This window comes from Aristolochia californica, unplaced genomic scaffold, assembly GCF_029961685.1.
Source record: "Aristolochia californica isolate CCGP_79_NKW_82.1479 unplaced genomic scaffold, dmAriCali1.0.hap1 SCAF_14, whole genome shotgun sequence".
NCBI classification, from domain to species: Eukaryota; Viridiplantae; Streptophyta; class Magnoliopsida; order Piperales; family Aristolochiaceae; genus Aristolochia; species Aristolochia californica.
The window spans coordinates 8,126,147-8,146,926 of NW_027181815.1; the positions used below are offsets into that span (position 1 = coordinate 8,126,147).

Genomic DNA, 20,780 nt, shown 5'->3' on the forward strand with positions numbered 1-20,780 from the left:
ATTCTGTAAAAAACTACCTCTATATAAACTTTTAATTCAAATACTAGTATATCAATATTATCCTTACGTTTTCTGTTAGTGGGCCAGAAGGAATTTCGTCCACGAATCACTTGATAGGCTGAGAATCAATATCATCTCCGAAGAACCTTTCTTCACGGTAAACAGTGTAATGAGTACCTTTCATCCGGTTTTCATTTGAAGTGATGTCAAATTAAAGACAAGTAATGTGTTTAGTCTTCGGAACAGAGATGGACAGCAGAAGAAATTCCTGTAGGTGAAACAAGCATATTTTGTTTCAGCGGGAGATGAAACATGGCTTCTGTCTCTCACCAATCTGCCTTAAATCTGCTCCAACGCTCTCCGACTCCTCTGCATTCTCCAGAACCAGCTTCGTTTATCTTCTTCTTCCCTGAAAGGTCGTATCAAGTTTCCCCGGTGTCCTTGCTGAAAACCACCCACAACCATTGCGTCCTCCCCATCACAGTAAAGGCAAAGGGGGAAACCAAGGGAGAGTTGATCGACCAACCCACTGAAGATTCCCCACCGAATTCCCTGAGGTTAAACGACTCCATCTCTCTCGGAATCAAGGAACCCATTTACGAGGTTTTAGCTTGTGCTCCAATCTTACTTGTGTATGGGTTTGTCAAGTTAATTTTATCGGCGCACGAAACCATAAACAATGGAAATCTTTAGCCATGTTTCTTTTTTCTCCTTCTCTGTCATTAGATGTAGTTTCTCTCTTCTCACATCATGCATAAACTCTAGGCCTGCAAATGTTGTGCTCTGGTTACAAATGATCGCACATTGTACCTCTTGATGGATATCTTCAGGTGATTGAAATGAGGTCAGATGGGATAATGTCTACCAAGAAAATTAACCGCAGGCAATTGTTGAAGTCAAGCGGTATATATATATCAAGGCTTGTGGAAGTGATATTGTCCTGTTCTTATATGAATAACATCCTGATGCCTACGTGCTTTCTTCTTTCAATAGGCCTCCGCCTTCGAGATATTAGGACTGTTGACCCATCTCTATGGTTGACAAATTCTGCACCTTCTTTGCTGGTATGCCACCACTTATTCTCTTTATTATCTCTGGTATTTGTTCTTCACCCTCTTTTGAATGGTAATGGAAGAAGAAACAAACTGGCAAAGTATTCCAAAACTAAAATCTTTTGTAAATTTGAATCATGTAGTAGGCCTCAATTAAGCAATTATTTCCTGCATATGGATACAATTGTTTAATTTGTAACATTAATGGGGTGTACAGGAAATTGCTTTCAGGAGAAAAAAACTTCAAACAAGAATTAATTGCATCATTCTTGAATAGACGAATAAGAGCTAATGCCACCCCCCTTAATCAGATTGGAGATGATGATTCTTGGATTTTAATTTTCTTCTTTTAATAGGTCAATGATCAAGCGATTCTACTGAACCTTGGCTCGTTGCATGCAATAGTCATGCATGAGTGTGTCCTTATATTTGACTATAACCGGTAATGTGTCTTCTTTCGAGTGATTTCAAAGTTTTTCAAGTGTATTTGAACTCCTTAGTATTTCTTAGGTGTATGTTTGTACTTGTTGGAAGATACATAAACTTATAAAATCAATGATACCCTAATTACAGCATATATTCCAATAGCTCTTAACGTATTTATTAAATACTGGCAGAAGAGGTGGCAAAGACTTTTTGGAGTTATTGATGCCTTGCCTGAACCCCAAGAATTATAATGAAGGACCATGCATGCCTTTTGAACTTGAGGTAGAATTTTCCATTTTGGCACTCAAATTTTCAATAGCAATGAACCTTATCCAGCTAGTTCTAGCTTTTTCAGAAGATTAGTTGATCATTCTATGGTTAAGAACCTCATACTCCTAATACTAGGCTAATCCTTAAACACTAACTACTTGTTAATGTGGACCTCAACATTTATCCTTGTTTAACCTTGTTTTCCTAAAATAATAGTTATTATTCAAGACATTAATAATGTTAAATATGGTACATATCAGGTGTTGAAGCTGCATTGCTTTCTAGAATTCAATGTTATGAGCAAAGGTTAATGGAAGTGGAACCACGTGTGAGTATGGGACACAATGAGTATATGCTATGTTATTTTGGTTGACCATACTATTGATTTCTGAAGATCATTCAGTTGCTTCTAGCAAATATTATCTCCCTTGTACTTTTTGTACTTTCTACTGAAAGGAATTGAGCTAGGAAAGGTTCTTGATGTGCTAGGATAGATTCATCGCATCACTTCTAGTTGATTTTCAAAATGTTAAGTTGTGGAGTCTAATTAACACCTTACACATAGTCAGTACGTGGATCACGTCTAGGTCCACAATATATTGATTGTTGTTTCATTAAGTATAGTTTGGGAATTTTATACTTATACTTCGGTTGCACTAGTTTTCTCTTTATATTTGGGGGCGTTGTTATTAGGGTTATCATCGACGATCATGAGTTGAAAGAGATAGAGAAGTTAGAGAAAAACACTTTAGTGTGTGCGATTTCTCTTGTAAACTACTTCATCATCATAGTGAATTATTGCAGCGACGGAAGACAGGACATAGTCTCACCTTGAGGTGAACCTGTATAAATATTGTGTTTTTGTGCTTGATTATTTCTTCTTTTCCGATTATTATTACTCTCGTTAGTATTGAATTAGGGTGTCTAATTTCTAATACAAAAGTCATTCAATTTCTTTCAGGTTGTTGCATTACTTGAGGTTTTGCCCAATCAACTAACAGCTAATATATTGGAGCAACTGCGTATCAGTAAACAAACCTTGGTACCAAGAGATTGAAAATTCCTTTATTATAGGTTTTTCATTATCATACAATCCATGGCATTTTTTGTAACAAAACTATTGTTGCTTCTCTTGAAACCTAAGGTTGAATTGGGTTCACGAGTTGGAGCTTTGAGACAGATGCTTCTTGATCTTCTTGATGATACTGATGAAATCAGACATATATGCATCATGGGAAGAAATTGTACCCTTCTTAAAGGAAATGATGTTGAATGTGATGTCCCCTTAGAAAAGCCAATTGTTGAAGGTAATGTCAGCACTATACGCTTACAAGTGCATTTATCAATTTGTAGTTATTTGAATCGATTTATCTAGAGATATTTTGGACTTGGAAGTTCCACCATTACATGAAGTATTAAGAAAGTATAGATAGATGCAGTCATTGGAGCAAACTGGTCCTTGTGACAATGATGCCCAAATTATTTGATTTTGAACATTTAGGTTTAATTTTTTTAATTATACTTTGTCATTTGCAGAAGAGGAAGAAGAAATCGAAATGCTCTTGGAAAATTATCTCCAAAGGTATGGTGGGCATGCATGTGACATAGAAAGAACAAACCCCTGTTTTACTTATTGTTCCTGCTGTATTTGGGAGACAACTGGCTTATTATTCTTGCTTTTGCTATAACTAAGCTTTCGGTATGAATGTTTTAACTATTATAGTTTTGAGTCTTCAGAATGCTACAAAGTAAAACAGACATTTTTAATTTCTGAAGGTGTGAATCTTGTCATGGCCAAGCTGAGAGACTTCTTGATTTTGCTAAGGAAATGGAAGACTCAATAGTTGTCAATCTAAGGTTATTCAATCTTGTACTTTATTGATTCTTAGCACTTATTTAGACATCCCATCTAATATATTTTTGTTAAGTTATTATTTCGATGTATCATATTTCATGTTGAAATTGATTGATATTTATTTGAATAGATGTCACTTCATTGTAAATAGAACATGAATGTCAAAAGATTTTTTATCCATTTACTTTAATCCTCGTGAAGTTCTTTTGTAAGTGTTTATTTAGCTCTTGTTTATCATTTCTTTGTATCTCTAGCTCACGGAGACTTGAAGTAAGCCAAGTGGAGCTACTTCTTCAAGTTGGGACATTTTGTGTTTCAATCGGAGCTTTAGTCACCGGTATGTGCATGTACTACATTCATTCCTCTTGCTTACTCTTGAGTCTACAACTCTAACTGTACTGATTATTGTTGGAACTTAGGATTCCATGATGTATAATCACAGTAGAAGAAGATTAAGGAGTGAGAAGAAGAATAAGAGTTGTGGAGAAAAGGTTTTAGAAGGAGAAGAGGAAGAGTGACGAATTTGGAGAAAATAGGAGGAAGATTAGGGTAATAGACTTGTCCAAATCCTCCCCCTTAAGTTGTATTTATAGATATAAAAAATATTAATATTACAAGAATATCCTTTACCCTTGTAAGAGTGAATAAGAGACATAAATCATAAACTAATTACATGAGTGACATCTTTATGAGATGACTCTTTATTTACCATCATGCCACCACTATGTGGGCCTTCTCCTTGGTCTGTGGGCTTGAGTCCATCTTTTACACACATGGACGTGTGGGTCTTCCTTGATCATGTGGGTTTGGGCCCATCTACCATCTTGAATTCTTATAAAAAAATTAAGCGGAAAGGCTTTCTTTGATTGTTCCAACATCGTCCATATGTTTAGCTATATTTGGGATGAATTTGAAGTCATATCTTGAGCATCAAGCGGTATAAGGCTCAACTCATTTGTCTTTGAGTCACTTAAACCTTTTCTATCAACAATGTTTTTTAATATTAATCATATCTCTTTGATTTTTTTGCAGTATGCATTTTGGCTCACTACAAGTGGAATAGTAGCTGGTGGTGTAATAGCATTTTTTATCTTATACTTCTATCTGAGGAATAGGAGAATATTATAGGCTTTAGGAGTTGTTAAGAATTGGTAATCCTATTTGCGTAGTTTAGTCAGCAATTCGTGTTACAAATTTAGATTTTTTCTGTCGAAATGATGACAGTCGCATGTAGAGATGTTGTTAAAATAGAAACCCTGGGTAATGCTGTAAAATTGTGTAATATAATTGTTGAAGATAAAATATAGAAAACTCTTACATGACTCTTACAGTAAAAAGTCTCACAGAACCAGAATTAATATGATAGTCTTATAGGAGTCTCACATAAGAGTCTCAGTTTAAAAGTGTTTTAGTTATGTTAGTCTTTTATTTATGTTCAGTTGTTTAATTATGTTATCTTTTAATTGTTAGACTTTTGGTGTAATTGAGACAAAGGTGGTTTAATTGTAATTGAATTCTACTACTTTCCTCTAATATAAATTATAATAAGTTAGTGAAGTTTTTCTCTTTTCAAAAAATTCAGTAATAATCCTCTTACGGCTCTTACGGCTAAAAACTTTTCTCTTTTATTCAAGAAATTAAACGTATTTAAAAACCGAAAGCAAATTTTAATAGTTTCTTTTTCCCCCCCGTTCTTTAATTTCTTTAATGGTTTTCTAATTTAATCCTCTGACGGCTCTGCCTCTCTAAATTTTAAAAAACTGAGACTTTGAAAGCATTAAAATCTTTCACGATCCCAAAAACGTGAAAATAATAATAAAAGCCGAAAGCAAGTCTCGCTTTAGCTTTCTTTTTACTTGTCCGTATAACGACTCCCCAATCTAATGCTTGAAAACTATTTCAGTCATGTTCCAGTCAATGCCGCAGACTCAGAAAAAAGGAATTATTAGGATTGAATGATGAAAACATCTGTAACTTACCTTCAGGCGACCATATATCTTTCATATGATCTTTATTTGTACCCTTTTTACACAAATATGAGTGAAAACGTCTGCACCAGTTGAAATGTTCTCCATTAAATCGTTCTGGGTCGGCAGCCGGAAGTTGCAGGTCCCCTGGTTGATAATCACCGACGGTGTCAAAGCCCACCAACAAGGCTTTTTCCCCATCTCATGAAGTCATTTCATAATTGATTACATTTGAATCTTTTTAGCTAAATTTATCACGAATAATGACAATTATTTGAATGAATTTTCTCCGGTCATTGACAGCAAAACCGGAACAGGGAGGACATGAGAACGAACCCGGATTTCTCCTGCAAAGCCCCTTCACCCAGATGAGTTGCCAGATTTGCAAAGATGCAGCCAGACAGGCCGTTCATAGTAGCGAGTATAAAATAGTAGGAGCATCTAAGTATGCCAGAATACAGAGTTATATGGAGTTACGGAGCCAGAATATGCAAGTTATATGATCCGCTTGATAAAGAAAAAAATTAATTAGGAATGAATACAGATAAGTTCCAAATATAAGAAACTGTACTCTCGTTATCTGTGAAATATAACTGTGGTAGTGATTCTGGTCGAAGCCAGAAAGTGATTGGTGGGAGATAATAACTACGCAGGACAGATGGATAGAGCGCACGGGTCCTTGAAAAATCAGAGGATCACATATGGAATCATCTCCATACGACGATGTAGAAGGACCTCAGAAAATGACACAACGATTTTGAGTTGGGGAAGCATAGCAATATCAGCCGATGGATCGACTGATTTGCGTCTTGCAGGTTTGAGCTAATGGAGATGATGAACGTACATGTAACATCCGCCGACGGTGGCTCTCCGTCAACAGACATTGAGGCTCCACCGGTGTCAGTTCATCTTTAAGAGTTTGGTAAAACAGAGATGAATTATTCAGTCATATTAAATTCATGACCGACTTTTTGCATTTCGCAACTAATCTGAGAAAACCCACTTCGTTAATCCCTATTTCTTCTACCATGAAACCCAGAAATGTATCATCGTGATATTGAAAAGGTTTATAAAGGCTCAAAGAAAAGAGCTTCTGTAACTCTTCTAGCTTCAAAAAACGATGGTGAAGCCAAACAGGGTCCTCATTGCGGCAATTTTGGTCGTTCTCTCCATCTTCGTCTCTCTCTTCAATCACCAGCCAAAGGCTTGTAACAGTCTTCAGAACCCCGAGTTGCTTCTGCTCCCTCATGGTGCCAAAGGACCGGAGAGTCTTGCCTTTGATAGAGATGGTCAAGGCCCTTACGTGAGTGCCTACGATGGTAGAATCCTGAAATGGCAGAGCAAAGAGCAGGGGTGGACGGAATTTGCAGTCACCAGACCACCGAGGTAGGTCTTCCGTGTGAATGAAACTGCAGTCACAGTAGCAATAAGACCACGAATCGTTCGTGCTTCAAAGAGCTTACTGACAAGATGATAAGATTTACCTGTTTGATCAGGACCCTTTTGAAGCTTCTGGTAGTTAAATTTCAATTTATCATTCTTTTCTGGTAGTCCTTGCTTTAGACATGATGCAACTGATGCAAATGCTCTGTACCATCCTAATCTAAGCAACCAAATGCTCTGTAGTATCCTCATCATAACACCCAACTACTTGCAGGACTCAAATATGAGATGTCTTCAGGTCCTCTGTTTGGTCAGAGAAAGACAGAAGATTGTAAACAAGAAACTTCATGTGAATTCTTTTATTTTATTTTTTTCTGACCGAACTGGGCAATGGTTACCCAAGCTATGAACTGAGTTGTCTAATCTATTACTAAATTCATCAAATCCCTGTTGATTTCATGGTCTTTGGTCATTTGAACTGGGTTTGAGGTGGAAATATAGTGGCATATAAAACCCAGTCTCAGACCCATGTCAAGAAAGTGTTTGAGAAAACTACCTATTCTAACATCTCACTGTTGGCCAGAAAGGAGTGTGAAGAATCCCATGGCCCTGAATTGGAGCACATCTGTGGCCGCCCTCTGGGGCTGAGATTCAATCAGAAAACAGGGGATCTCTACATTGCAGACGCCTATTTTGGCCTACTCAAGGTCGGTCCTGAAGGCGGTCTAGCTATGCCCTTAGTGACTCAAGCTCAAGACAGACCATTCAAATTCACCAATGACATCGATATAGACCAGGAGACAGGAGTGATTTATTTTACAGATAGTAGCTCAAATTACCCCAGAAGGTATGGCTCCCTCTTCCTCATCATTGTTCACCATTTCAAGGCAACCTTGCTTGAAAGTTTCTATCTCTGTTATCATAAGTAAAAGGAGTCCTGGTTTCTGAAATTTAATTGAACTGCCTTCTTTTCTTTCTCTGTGAATATCAAATTACTTGGTTTTTATATTCCTTTGCCATGTCTGCGTTTGTATAGGAAGTTCTTGTCCTTGGTTATGAGTGGAGATAAAACGGGGAGAGTCCTGAAATATGACCCAAGTAGCAAAGAAACAACAGTTCTGGTAAACAACATGTCCATGCCCAATGGGGTGGCATTAGGCAAAGATGGCTCATTCCTCCTGTTCACAGAGACAACTACTTGCAGAATAATAAAACTCTGGCTCAAAACCCACAAAGCTGGTTCTTCCGAGGTCCTCATGGAGTTACCAGGATTCCCAGACAACATAAGGAGAAGTCCAGGAGGAGATTTCTGGGTGTCAGTATTTTCCAGGAGAGCAAAGTTTACGAAGTGGTTTCTGTCCTACTCTCAGCTGGGAAGGCTCCTCCTTAGAGTAGTCCCCTTTAGTGTGGAGAAGTGGTACAGTTACATGGTTGAACGGCTGGGTTCTAATGCATTGGCGATGAAGATCAGTGGGGAAGGAAAGGTTTTGGAGAGTTTGGAGGATAAAGAAGGCAAGACATTGAAGTTTACTTCTGAGGTAGATGAAATGCAGGGAAGACTCTGGTTTGCATCCCTAGTGATGCCATATGTTGCTGTTTACAAGCTTTAAATTGATTTTTAAAAGATAACTACACCATTTACCCCTCAAATAAGGTCAAGATTATGAGAAAAAACTAGCATTAGTGAGTATTACATGAAGTTACATGTATTTGTCATATGACTTTGACAAAATTAGGTGGTTCTCATGTTGTTTCCAAGTAATAATTTCTTAAGCCAACTTCAACCTTTTGTAATTGGAATAGAGATCCTTATATGTAACCTTTCCTTTGGATGAAACTCTACTGGCTTTCATGGAAATCTGTGGGATATTATGATCAAAGTCATTTTTTTATCAAGAGAAGAATGGATTGGTCTCTTGAGTTGGAGTATTAACCAAAGCAATTCTAAGACCTGTTCATTCTTCCTAGAATGGCATATTAGAACACAGTAGTTTTGAGGGGTATCAGCTTAAAAAGAAAACCCCCATCTGGTTAATAAAAAATACATTTTAAAAAATTAAACATAATAGTTATTGTAGTTATTATGTTTATAGGTTAACATATTATTAAATATGTTACAATAATAATAAATATTATTTTCACTCACTGAGTTTTATTTTTATTTAAATATTTTTTAAATTATTTCTGATATGGTATAACTTAATCATTTTTTTAAATAGTTATATAAATTATATATGTCAAATTTTGAAATTTATAATTATGAAACTAAAATAAGTTAAATGAATGTGCTAATTTAAATATAATCAAATATATATAAAAAATAGTGAACATATAATTTTTAAATATTTAATTTAATAACATAGCATTATATTTTTAAAATATTTTTTTTATTATAATTCAAGAAGAACCAAATTTATCTTTTCTTGATTTTCTTCCCTCTATAGAATTCTATTTCAGTTCTTAGAGAATTGAATTAGAATTCCATAATTATTGGAAAAGTTAGGGCTTCTAAAAAATTATAACTAATTAGACTCACATTAACTTTAAAATTAATGTTGATCTAGAATTGAATCCCAATTCAAAAGAAATTTCAAACACACTAACCTCCCTTATATTCAAACACCCGACACCATTAGTGCCTATCTGGCACATGTATACGAAACATGAGACATTGAAATATGTCCATTTATATTTCTTTCAGCTATGCCATTTTGCTAAGGTGTGTAGACACATCAAGCTTGTTGAGTACTCTTTAACATTATGAGAACAAAGAATGACAACCGATAGCCCAAACTAATTTTAAATTTTGGTGTAATAACATATATCTATCTATCTATCTATCTATCTATCTATCTATCTATCTATCTATCTATCTATCTATCTATCTATCTATCTATATCTATATATATATATATATATATATATATATATATATAGAGAGAGAGAGAGAGAGAGAGAGAGAGAGAGAGAGAGAGAGAGAGAGAGAGAGAGAGAGAGAGAGAGAGAGAGAGAAGCATGATTGGGTATTAAACCCGATTTCGTGCAAAAAATACAAAACCCAATTCATGGTCATTCAATCTTGATCAATGGCGGAGGCAAAATATTCTCGCTTGCAACTCGGTCTTCATTCTTTCCTTCTCTTCTCATTTTGCCTAACCCATTGCTCGCCTAATTCAGTTATGTGAACTACATATTGAATCACTCATAAGCTTACATTAAAATTTTAATACCAACAAATAAGAGTAATCTTAGGGGTGTTAGTCAACTTGAAGGACGAGATGATCTTCAACCGCATAACGCCCTTCAACACTTGAAGTCGTTAGTGGAGCACAGATGAAGCTTCATCTCAATGCAAGGGATGAAGGGGTCCTTCATCTCCACTGTTTAATTTCGATCATGTGGAAGAAGGCCCTTTTTTTTATCTTCTTTGAATTGAAGGACGGGCGACGCTCGCATTTTCCTCTCTCTCTCCTTGCACCCACCCCCCCCATCGCGCGTCGTCATTTATCATTTTTTCTTCCTCTCTCCCGCACTCCCTTCCCTCTCTCGTTTCCCTGCGCCCCCGACGTCGATCTCGTCCTTCGTCTCCGGCCACCGTCTCAGTTCCCTCTCATCTTTGGCCTCATCTCTCGGTCTTCTCTCGGCCTCGCCCTCTCTCTCGCACCCCCTCTCTCGTCTTCGTGACTCCCTCTCTTCTCTCGGACTCGCTCTCTCTCGCTTCTCTCTCTATATTCCCTCCCGACCTCCCTTTCTTCTCTATCTTCTCCCTCTCTTCTCCCTTTCGGCCTCCCACTCCCTTCTCTCACTGGCTAGTCTCCTTTCCCCCGAAAATACCTTTTGATTTCGTTAGATTTCCCCATTTCCATTTCTATTTTCTTCGATTTTGGACATTTGGGCATCGATTGCTTAATATCTACTTCGATTAGGCATCAATTTCACCCTTCGGCTTCGGATTTCCCCAAATTTTAGAAGGTATGCCTAAACCCTAATTTTTTTCCATTAAATTAGTGTTTTATTTGATTTATTTTTATTTTCAGTGCGTAATTGGGGGTTATTTGTGCATTATTTTGGGATTTAGGGTTACGGTTTATAGTTTAAATTCTTGATTCATGTATGGATTATTTTTAGGGTTTGCTGCTCGGTATTTAAGGGTCCAGTAATTAGGGTTTAGGGTTTATGGTTAAGGATTTAGGGTATTTTAGGGATTAGGGTTTTTAAGGTTTAGGGGGTTTAGGGTTTTTAAGCTATAAGGTTTTTTGGGTTTAGGGTTTGGAATTAGGGTGTAGGGTTTAGGGTTTAGGGTTTAGGGCTTTTAATGTATTAAGTCCTGGAATTAGTGTTTAGGGTTTAGAGTTTAGTAGGTGATAGGGTTTAGGGTTTGATGGTTTAGGTTTTTTTTTTATGGTTTGTGTTTCGGGTTTAGGGTTAAGGGTTTAGGGTTTAGGTTAAGGGTTTAGGGTATTTTAGGGATTAGGATTTTTAAGGTTTAGGGGGTTTATGGTTTTTAAGGTTTTGGGGATTTTGTGTTTTTAAGCTCTGGGTTTTTTAGGCTTAGGGTTTGGAATTAGGGTTTAAGGTTTTGGACTTTTAAGGTATTAAATTATGAAATTAGTGTTTAGGGGTTTTTAGTCCAATTCAAACAAGGTTGAGTCGCCTACACGGGCGTCCATTAGCCAACGAAACCCGACCCCATCACTGACGAGGTACAGTTCATAGTGACTGCAAAGTTATATGGGGCTCTACCAGGGGTCTTCGGTGAATTTGGACTTGATGTGTGTGTGTTTTCATTGTTTAATGCATATGCGTTAGTGAAAATAATTTAATTAATTTTGAAATGTGTGAAAATGTTGTTGAGAATTTTTGAAGTGCTATGGAATGTTTTTGCCATGTGGTGAGGAGATTCGGGTATTATACATATCCACCATATGGTATTTTTTTTATGGTTTGTGTTGGTATTTTTTTTGTATGGTTTGTGTTTCTGTGATGAGTAAAGGTTGTCTGATAAAGTTTTTTCTGTGAGGACCGTCTCGGATTTAGATTATACATGGCTGCAAGAAGACAACCAAGTGGCCGAACATATGATATTTGGACATTCGATGTTGATAGCAAAATGCTCGATCTCTTGGTCGAGCAGGTCAATCTAGGGAACAAGTTGCCTAACAGGGTGTTGAAGCATGAGGTATATATGGACTGTGTAAATAAGTTCAATGAAGACACAGTCATGAAAAAAACTGTTGAGCAGGTGAAGAATCGAACAAGAGCATGGAAGAAAACATACCAAACGGTAACGAGTTGTATCAACACTCGTGGGTTTGGTTGGGATGCAACCACACAACAAGTTACTGCATGTAATTCTGTATGGCTTGATTACATAACGGTCAGTAAATCTGTATGGCTCGACTACATGATGTACTATAAAATATTTTTTATGTTTTCCGCATTAGTATAACTCTATTCCAAGACGTCTAAATGATGTTTTATTCTTGTAGGAGCATAAAGATGCTGAGAAGTACAGACGTGAAGGTTGCCCCCTGTACGACAAATTAGCTGTGGTGGTGGGAAACACAATAGCGGTAGGGTCAGGAGCTGCAACCTTTGTAGATCAGGGAGAAGAGGTGATCCGTGAATCAGAACATGTCTCGATGGATGAGCCAGAGGATGTTGATATAGTTAGGGATACTCCATCACCATTATTAAGCATGGATGAGTCTCTAGGTAATCAATTTGAAAGAAGTAAACGGTCATCTTCAAGTCGTCGTAGAAAGAGAACCGAAATGCCCGATAATGACACTAGTAGAAGAATCTTTGATGCAATAGATCGAATTGCTAAGACATTTGAGAATTTCATGTTGAAAGACGATATTGTAAGAGATTGCGTCAAAGCCCTCAGGGAAATCCCGGACTTGCCTACAGAATTGAAGTATCGCGCTCCTTCATGGTTGGATACACCAACTAAGAAGGTCATGTTTATGGAAATGATAGTGGAAGAGCGGGTCGAGTGGCTTAAATTTTGTTTTGAAAACTAATTGTAATGCGTTATAAATACACTATTTTTTTGGAATATTATTATGTAGTAGACGTGATATTTGAATTATGACGTTGCAAGACTTATTAGTATGGTTTGTATTTAAATTTGATATGTTGTTGTGTTTATATATTGCATAGATAAATATGGTGTTTTGAGTATGGATGTGGAATATGGATGAATGTAGGATGTGATTGAATGTAGGATGTGGAAGGTGGATGAATGTAGGATGTGATTGAATGTAGGATGTGGAAGGTGGATGAATCTAGGATGTGATTGAATGTAGGATGTGGGAATGTGGATGAATGTAGGATGTGATTGAATGTAGGATGTGGAATGTGGATGAATGTAGGATGTGATTGAATGTAGAGTGTGGGATGTCGATGAATGTAGGATGTGATTGAATGTAGGATGTGGGAATGTGGATGAATGTAGGATGTGGGAATGTGGATGAATATGGTTGTTTATAGGTGTGATTGCAAATAGGTTATGATTGGAGATTGATGTTTACTTGTGTTTATGAATTTTAGGCGATTGAATTTGTGGATTTCCATGGATACTATGACAAACGATGAAAAGGTTGCAACTATGGTTGCATTCACAACTTTGTTGATCGCCATGGAAAGATACTATCTGTACCATTGCAACAGACGTGTACCACGTTCTTGTGGGATGAATGGTCCATTGTATTTGCAAAAGGCACTAGACAAATCTCTAGTTAAATTTCGAAAAGTGTACAGGATGAACCAACTGGTATTTCACAAATTCGCAGATATACTTACTAGTAAAGGGTTTTTATCAGCCACAAAGACCATCTCAGTTGAAGAACAACTTGCATATTTCCTCCTAACTGTTAGTCAAGGACAAGTGTATAGTATCACAACAGAGATGTTTGATAGATCAAATTGGACGATAAGTAAGTATTTCAACAAGGTGTTGGATGCAATCCTCAAACTTCACTTTGATTACGTCAAACGGCCTTCGGAACGCACACACTCGAAGATTTTAACAAATTCAATGTTTTATCCCTACTTCAAGGTAACATCACTTCCTATAACTAAATAATTTTAAATTAATATACAAAGTTAGTAAATATTAATTAAAAATATATAATTAGGATTGTATTGGAGCTATTGATGGAACTCATATCAAAGCCAACATTCCACTTGAAGATCAACCAAGGTTTTGGAATAGAAAAGTTTATCTCTCACAAAATGTGATGGCAGCATGTTCATTTGATATGCAATTCACTTATGTACTTGCTAGATGGGAGGGGTCAGCAGCCAATTCCCGTGTACTGAAAGATGCATTGACTCGTCGAGATAAAATCTTTGTACCTAAAGGTAAGTAATATATTTTTATGCAGTAATTTTTTATCTATTTTATCTTCAATTATTTTATGTGGTATATAATTTTTATTATAGGAAAATATTATCTAGTCGATGCTGGTTATGCAAATCTTCCAGGATTTTTGGCTCCATATCGAGGAACCCGATATCATCTGCAAGAATTTGGAGATAATATTCCTAGAAATGAAAAATAATTATTCAACCGAAGACATTCATCTTTACGGAATATTATTGAGCGAACTTTTGGTGCTTTAAAAGCTCGATTTCAAATGTTAAAAGACACTCCTCCATTTTCTTTTAAGATCCAGGTGAAAATTGTACATGCTTGTTGCATATTGCACAATTATATACGTGCAGAAGATTATGATGATATATTTGAAGATGAAGATGATGATTCGGGTGGCAAGCTCGATGGAGGAGGTGATGCGGTTCAATTAGGTGCAATGGATGATACAAACAGTGACGATTGCGATGATCTTGAGGATGTGGGTAGCTAAGTAACAAGCATTCGGAGACAGAGTGCATTAGAATCCACAAGAGCCGAACAATTTCGAGATGCCATATCGACATCCATGTGGAACGATAAATGATGGTTTACTCTTATTACTTTTGAACATGCGTAATTTATATGTACTAAACTTGTAACTCGTTGATTGTAATATTAAAGGCACGAACTCGTTATTTGAATAATTTTTTTTAGGTTATTTTCAAAGTTGTATATGTATTTATTTATTATTTTTTTAATTTTATTACTATTTTAAACTTCATATTTAAGTCTCTGGTAAATAAAATATAATTAAAGTATGCATTTGATTAATTAATTAATTTTAATTTTGTCAAAATATATTATTACTTAATACAATGCAAATCTATCTTATGTTATTAATATAATATTTTTTATTCATTAATCATAATTTTTTTTATTTACTCTATTGTATTAGTGATTTAATAGTGGTAATTAAAATATTGTTAACTCAAACACTTGGTTTAATTAGCTCATTTTTATAATTAATAAAATCAATGATTTTAAATTTCTAAGATGAAGATAAAGATGAAATTATCCACACTAACACCCTATTTCAAAGATTTCGAAGATGAAGTTGTCCACACTAACACCCATTTCGAAGATGAAGATCATGTAGATGCTTAAGATGAAGATGAAGATGAAGATGTTAATGTTTTAACACCTTAACTTGCTAGAACTAGAATTAAGGAATACAACTTAAGAAAGAATTGTCAGTATTAGTTTAAAATGTAAGGAGAAGTACATAAATCATTATCAATACTTAAGGGGGGGTTAGTCAACAAACATAAAATTTGATCTTCATCTTCATCTTCATTTCATGCATCTACATGAACTTCACATTCGAAATGGGTGTTAGTGTGGACAAGTTCATGTCCACTGGAAAGCAATTTCCAGTATTAGTGCCCCCAAATGAGGAAAACGCAGAAAATAAGAGAATTAGTAACTTGTAAAGTATACTTAATTAAAATATAATACTTAAACATTAAATTATGTAAAATAAACATTATTACTACTCGCATAACTAATTGAATGTATAACTAAAATATGTTAATGTACTAATTAATTTAATTATATATTATATTAGTTAAAGATTACTGTTTATTGTACATTAATACAATAATTACGTGAGTCAATTAACTGTGCACATGATTAATCATAAAAAATAAATAAATAACGTTAAAAATAACATAAACGAATATAATACATTTAGTTATTAATTTATTGATAATATATGGTATTCTTTAACATAAAAATATCATGATTAAACCGAAAAAATCTATCAAATACTAACTTTAACACACTATATATGTTTACATATTATTAATTAAAATATTTTTTCATTAAATTTAAAACCATTGATTTTATTAATTATAAAAATAAGTTAATTAAACCAAGTGTTTGAGTTAACAATATTTGTAGTTATAACTAAAGATATGTGATTATCACCAGCACCTTTCAATAGGAATGCCCCTAGATATTATAACTTACGAAAAGTAAAAAAATTCTTGATTCCTTAAGCTTCATTTCGTCACTGTATCAAATGAGATTGAACAAGTTGAGCCAATTACTGTTAGTAGCAAACATAAGAAAATGTATACAAGAGTAATGATGCCATTAATTCTAGAACAACCAGTCATAGGGTTGCGGAAATAATTTTTTGTCAATATTGGTGGCCTACATGAAAGCCCAAAAGACTAAGACAGAGACAATTACAAAGAGTTCATGTAAACAAACAAATGTACCGCGACAACTCCCCCGAACCCAAATCAACTGTTTTACTTGTAAAAATTGAAATCTGTGTCAGGCTTCTTCATGTTGGTTCTGTAACCTTTCTCAAAATCCTTGGGAAGAATTACGTAATGGTTCTTCCAGACTGCTTGCATTCCCGCTTCTTGACAGATTGTTGCAATCTGCAGACATTTTACAAGAGCAACAAAATATATGTTAAACCATCAAGAAATTTGAAGAGTTACCAAAGTTCAAAAGTAAAAATAAATACACTTACCTCTGTAGCACTGATTTTTTCAGGTCGAGAAACGTAGTCTTCTAAATCAACCTCATCACCCAAGTTCATTTTAGCAGTGCAGACTTGTTGTCAAAACACATACAACAGAATAAATAAATAATAAATTATTAAAAATGCAAGAATTTGGTACAACAAAATTTAACACCAGAACCACCCCAAAAAAATGTACAAACAATTTCTTTCCTAGCAAGTTGGGAATAATAAACATGAAACCGATATTTTGCTAGGCCAAGAGCCAACTGAAACAATTGTGCTTTTAGTAAGGAACCAACTAAAGATATGTGATTATCACCAGCACTTTGCCAGCGGCTATAAACCAAAGACTAAACAGTTATAACTACAAATTTTAAAGATATGTACTTGAGTTATAACTAAAGATAAGTGATTATCTCCAACACTTTGCCAGTGGCTATAAACAAAAAGAGAATTTTGACCTGCTTGACCAAGAGATCAAGTATTTTGCTGTCATCTTTGAAGGTCCAAATGTCATATGGTCGAGCAGTTGGTTGTCTTCTTACAACCATTTATAATCTAAATCTGAGATGGTCCTCATGGAAAAAACTTTATCAAACAACATTTACCCGTCAAACACAAACCATAAAAAATAGAATACCATGTGGTAGATATGTATAACACCCGAATCTCCTCACCACATGGCAAAAACATTCCATAGTAGTTCAAAAATTCTCAACAACATTCTAAAACATTTCAAAATTAATCAAACTATTCCACTACTGTATATGCACTAAACAATGCAAAAACACACACATCAAGTCCAAATTCACCGAACACCCTAGGTAGAGCCCCATATGACTTTGCAGTCACAACGAACTGTACCTCGTCAGTGATGGGGGTCGGGTTTCGTTCGCTAATGGACGCTCGTGTAGGCGATTCAGCCTTGTTTGAATTGGACTAAAAAACCCCTAATAAAACTTAAAACCTAAAGTCCCTAAACACTAAACACTATCACCTACTAAACTCTAAACCCTAAACACTAATTCCGGAACTTAATACCCTAAACCCTAAACCCTACACCCTAATTCTAAACCCAAAACCTAAAAAACCCTAGACCTTAAAAACACAAAACCCCCCAAACCTTAAAAACCCTAATCCCTAAAAATACCATAAATCCTTAATCATAAACCCTAAACCCTAATTCCAGGTCCCTTAAATACCAAGAACCAAACCCTAAAAATAAACCCTAACCCGAATCAAGAATTTAGACCCTAAACCGTAACCCTAAATCCCACAATTATGCACAAATAACTCCCAATTAGGCACTGAAACTAAAATTAAATCAAATAAAACACTAATTTAGTGGAAAATAAAATTAAGGTTTAGTCATACCTTCTAAAATTTTGGGAAAACCGAAGCCAAATGATGAAATCGATGCCTAGTCGAAGTAGAAATTAAGCAATCGATGCTCAAATATCAAAATCGAAGAAAATCGAAGAAAATCGAAATTGAAATGGGGGAAATCGAATGAAATCGGAAGGCATTTTGGGGGAAAAGAGAATAGCGAGAGAGAGAGAGAACGGAGTGGGAGGCTGAAAGGGAGAAGAGAGGGAGAAGAGAGAGAAGAAAGGGAGGCCGAGAGGGATAAGAGAGAGAGAGAAGCGAGAGAGAAAAACGGAGAGCGAGTCCGAGAGAAGAGAGGGAGGCATGGAGACGAGAGAGGGGGTGCGGGAGATAGGGTAAGTCCAAGAGAAGACCGAGAGACGGAGGCCGAAGAAGAGAGGGAGCAGAGACGTCGGGGGCGCAGGGAGACGAGAGAGGGGGTGTGGGAGAGAGGGAGAAAAAAATGAAAATGAGAAGAGAGCAAGAGAGAGGGGTGCGGGGAGAGAGAGGGGAAAAAAAATAAACATCGAGGGTTCGAACCCCCGCGTTTCCTTCGTCTGGATTATTGGAAAAAAGGATCGAAAACCAGATTCCATTTTTTATAACGTGGAGATGATGTTCCGCTTCATCTCCAGCATCCAGATGACATGAAGTCTGGCGCTCCACTAACGACATAAACTAATGAATAACGTAATGCGGCTGATCTTCATCTTACCCTTCAAGTTGACTAACCCCCTTAAGGGAAGATAACCAAGAGCCAAGACAGATAGTGGAGGTTTAATGTATTTAATTAGCAGTACATTAGCAATATGAAGAATGGGTAGCTACCTAAGTCGATGGTTAGGAAGAATGTATTTAATTAGGGAGCCTGATTAAATTTTACATGCTTCTCCTTTCGTAGAAGAAAAGAAAAGGGTGTGCGGCTCAAAGACTTGATCTACTTTTGACTAAGAACCAAGTAAAGACCAGTTCTTGCGTGCTGCCTTTGCCTGCTCTACCATGTTCTCAACCCAAGCTCACTGGCTGCTCCGATCGGATCGGTCACTCCCTGTAGGTTCACAATTACCCCTGATTTCGTCAAAGAAATCTGCCAACCTTTGTCGGAATTCCCTTCAGTCAATAGAATAGTGCTGCTTCACTGCTGACCGGCATTTCAGAGCCTAATAAACTCGCAGGAGAGTCGTCATTTAACCATGTCAAATCCCAGGCTCTATAATGGAGCCAACCAATTTTGACCTCCAAAGCCTCTTTTACGAATAGAAACAGCCAAAACCAGACCGTTGAATTTGAAATATCCATTAATACAGTAGCATTTCCTGCGCGCTCTTCACAACTCTCTGGCTTTCATTTGTATAAATACAGCTTCTCAGGCATGCGTTTGTAGTCGTATCCGTGATCCGGAGCAAGGAGTGACGATGGAGTGGAGCCCCAAGCTTCAGAGGCAGAGGTCCTGCTCTTGTGCAGCCGTCGACCTTGGCTACTGGAGCCACTCCGCCCGGAGAAGCGGCAGCTCTCGCCGGAATTATAACGCCTGCGACGAGGAGTTCGAGTCGTTGAACTACTCGTTGGTTCGTTCCAACGCGCCCAGATGGCATGTCCTGTGGAGGAAGATTATGAAGGAGAAGAGAAGAATTTTCCACTCTAGTTCCCAGTTTCAGGTCCCTTACGATTCTTACACCTATTCTCAGAACTTCGATCAAGGATCTGATTATGTAGAGCCCGACAACCTCTCTCGCTCTTTCTCCGCCCGTTTTGCGGACCCATCGAGGGTACTGCGGTTGCAGAGAGTCGGCTGATGATGATGATTCAGGGGAGACACTGTCAACTCTGATATTTGCGTGTTCGTCGCCACCCTCCTCCCTTTTTTTGTTAATCATCCTACAATGTAAATTGTTCATCAGGGTCAATAATTTCTTCTGTGTCCATAAATCCGTTTTCTTCCTCTGTAATCTGTATTTCTCATGGCTATTCAGAGGACTGAAAATTCTGGAAGTTGTTTCATATCAGACAACATATGAAGTTCTATTGAGCATCTTTCTCTTTGACCCATTCAATTATGTCCTTCTCTTTCAATCTCTTCTTTCGGGATGGAACTCTGAAACTGATCAGCTGGATCAAAATGAACCAACTCCATATGAGTACAAGACTAGTTCAAGCATCCTCACTCAACGATGAATAATCTTTTGGAAACGCCATTGAAATTTATATTAATCTGCAGAATACACCCATTCTATCTAAGCAACCCATGGTTTCTACTCTGGCGACCTGATCTGTCATCACAGTTGCTTCCGGAGACTTTTGACCAGAGGAGAGTCGACAATCCTAAGCTTTCATTAATTGCAAGCAAGTGGAGATGCTACCATGGATCTCATCACTTTTCTCATCTAAATCTCATGCGTCATTTTTTTTTTCTTCCATCACCCAGAAAGTTGCAGTGTAGGTACCCAAGAAAAGCAAAAGAATCTTGCAGCATTTTTTATCTTTTTCTTTAAATACATCAGGCCCGCCTCCAAAAGATAACCAAAGATAAACAGATCAAAGCAGAAGAAAAGTACAGAAGCAG

At 36.6% G+C, this 20,780-nt stretch overlaps 3 protein-coding genes across 4 annotated transcripts; all 3 read left to right on the forward strand.

Annotated features, from left to right (window-relative positions):
• Positions 1–264: 264 nt before the first annotated feature.
• LOC137950646 (magnesium transporter MRS2-11, chloroplastic-like) lies at positions 265–4,880 on the forward strand. Of its 2 annotated transcripts, none has more exons than XM_068797223.1 (9): positions 265–603; positions 831–903; positions 994–1,064; positions 2,710–2,790; positions 2,893–3,055; positions 3,285–3,330; positions 3,525–3,605; positions 3,858–3,940; positions 4,636–4,880. In XM_068797223.1, the coding sequence occupies exons 1-9, from the start codon at positions 313–315 to the stop codon at positions 4,716–4,718; spliced, it is 972 nt and encodes a 323-aa protein (XP_068653324.1). In that variant the 5' UTR covers positions 265–312; the 3' UTR covers positions 4,719–4,880. The 2 variants fall into 2 exon arrangements, with proteins under 2 accessions (XP_068653324.1, XP_068653325.1); XM_068797224.1 differs by lacking the exon at positions 4,636–4,880 and adding an exon at positions 4,023–4,107.
• Positions 4,881–6,489: 1,609 nt separating this feature from the next.
• Positions 6,490–8,815, forward strand: LOC137950545 (protein STRICTOSIDINE SYNTHASE-LIKE 10-like). The gene is made up of 3 exons (XM_068797078.1): positions 6,490–6,956; positions 7,537–7,800; positions 7,990–8,815. Exons 1-3 carry the CDS (start codon positions 6,691–6,693, stop codon positions 8,561–8,563), a joined length of 1,104 nt encoding a protein of 367 aa, XP_068653179.1. The 5' UTR covers positions 6,490–6,690; the 3' UTR covers positions 8,564–8,815.
• A 10,817-nt stretch (positions 8,816–19,632) lies between these two features.
• On the forward strand, positions 19,633–20,013 carry LOC137949353 (uncharacterized). Its single transcript, XM_068795427.1, has one exon. The coding sequence runs from the start codon at positions 19,633–19,635 to the stop codon at positions 20,011–20,013; it is 381 nt and encodes a 126-aa protein (XP_068651528.1).
• The last annotated feature ends 767 nt before the right edge of the window (positions 20,014–20,780 follow it).

Bases quoted from the DNA above. Each gene is read 5' to 3' on its own strand.
- LOC137949353 (XM_068795427.1), top strand. From the start codon at position 19,633: ATGGAGTGGAGCCCCAAGCTTCAGAGGCAGAGGTCCTGCTCTTGTGCA.
- LOC137950646 (XM_068797223.1), top strand. From the start codon at position 313: ATGGCTTCTGTCTCTCACCAATCTGCCTTAAATCTGCTCCAACGCTCT. The intron at 3,056-3,284 runs GTAATGTCAGCA...TGTCATTTGCAG, and splicing joins AGAAAAGCCAATTGTTGAAG to AAGAGGAAGAAGAAATCGAA. The intron at 3,331-3,524 runs GTATGGTGGGCA...TAATTTCTGAAG, and splicing joins TTGGAAAATTATCTCCAAAG to GTGTGAATCTTGTCATGGCC.
- LOC137950545 (XM_068797078.1), top strand. From the start codon at position 6,691: ATGGTGAAGCCAAACAGGGTCCTCATTGCGGCAATTTTGGTCGTTCTC. The intron at 6,957-7,536 runs GTAGGTCTTCCG...ACTGTTGGCCAG, and splicing joins GCAGTCACCAGACCACCGAG to AAAGGAGTGTGAAGAATCCC. The intron at 7,801-7,989 runs GTATGGCTCCCT...GCGTTTGTATAG, and splicing joins AGCTCAAATTACCCCAGAAG to GAAGTTCTTGTCCTTGGTTA.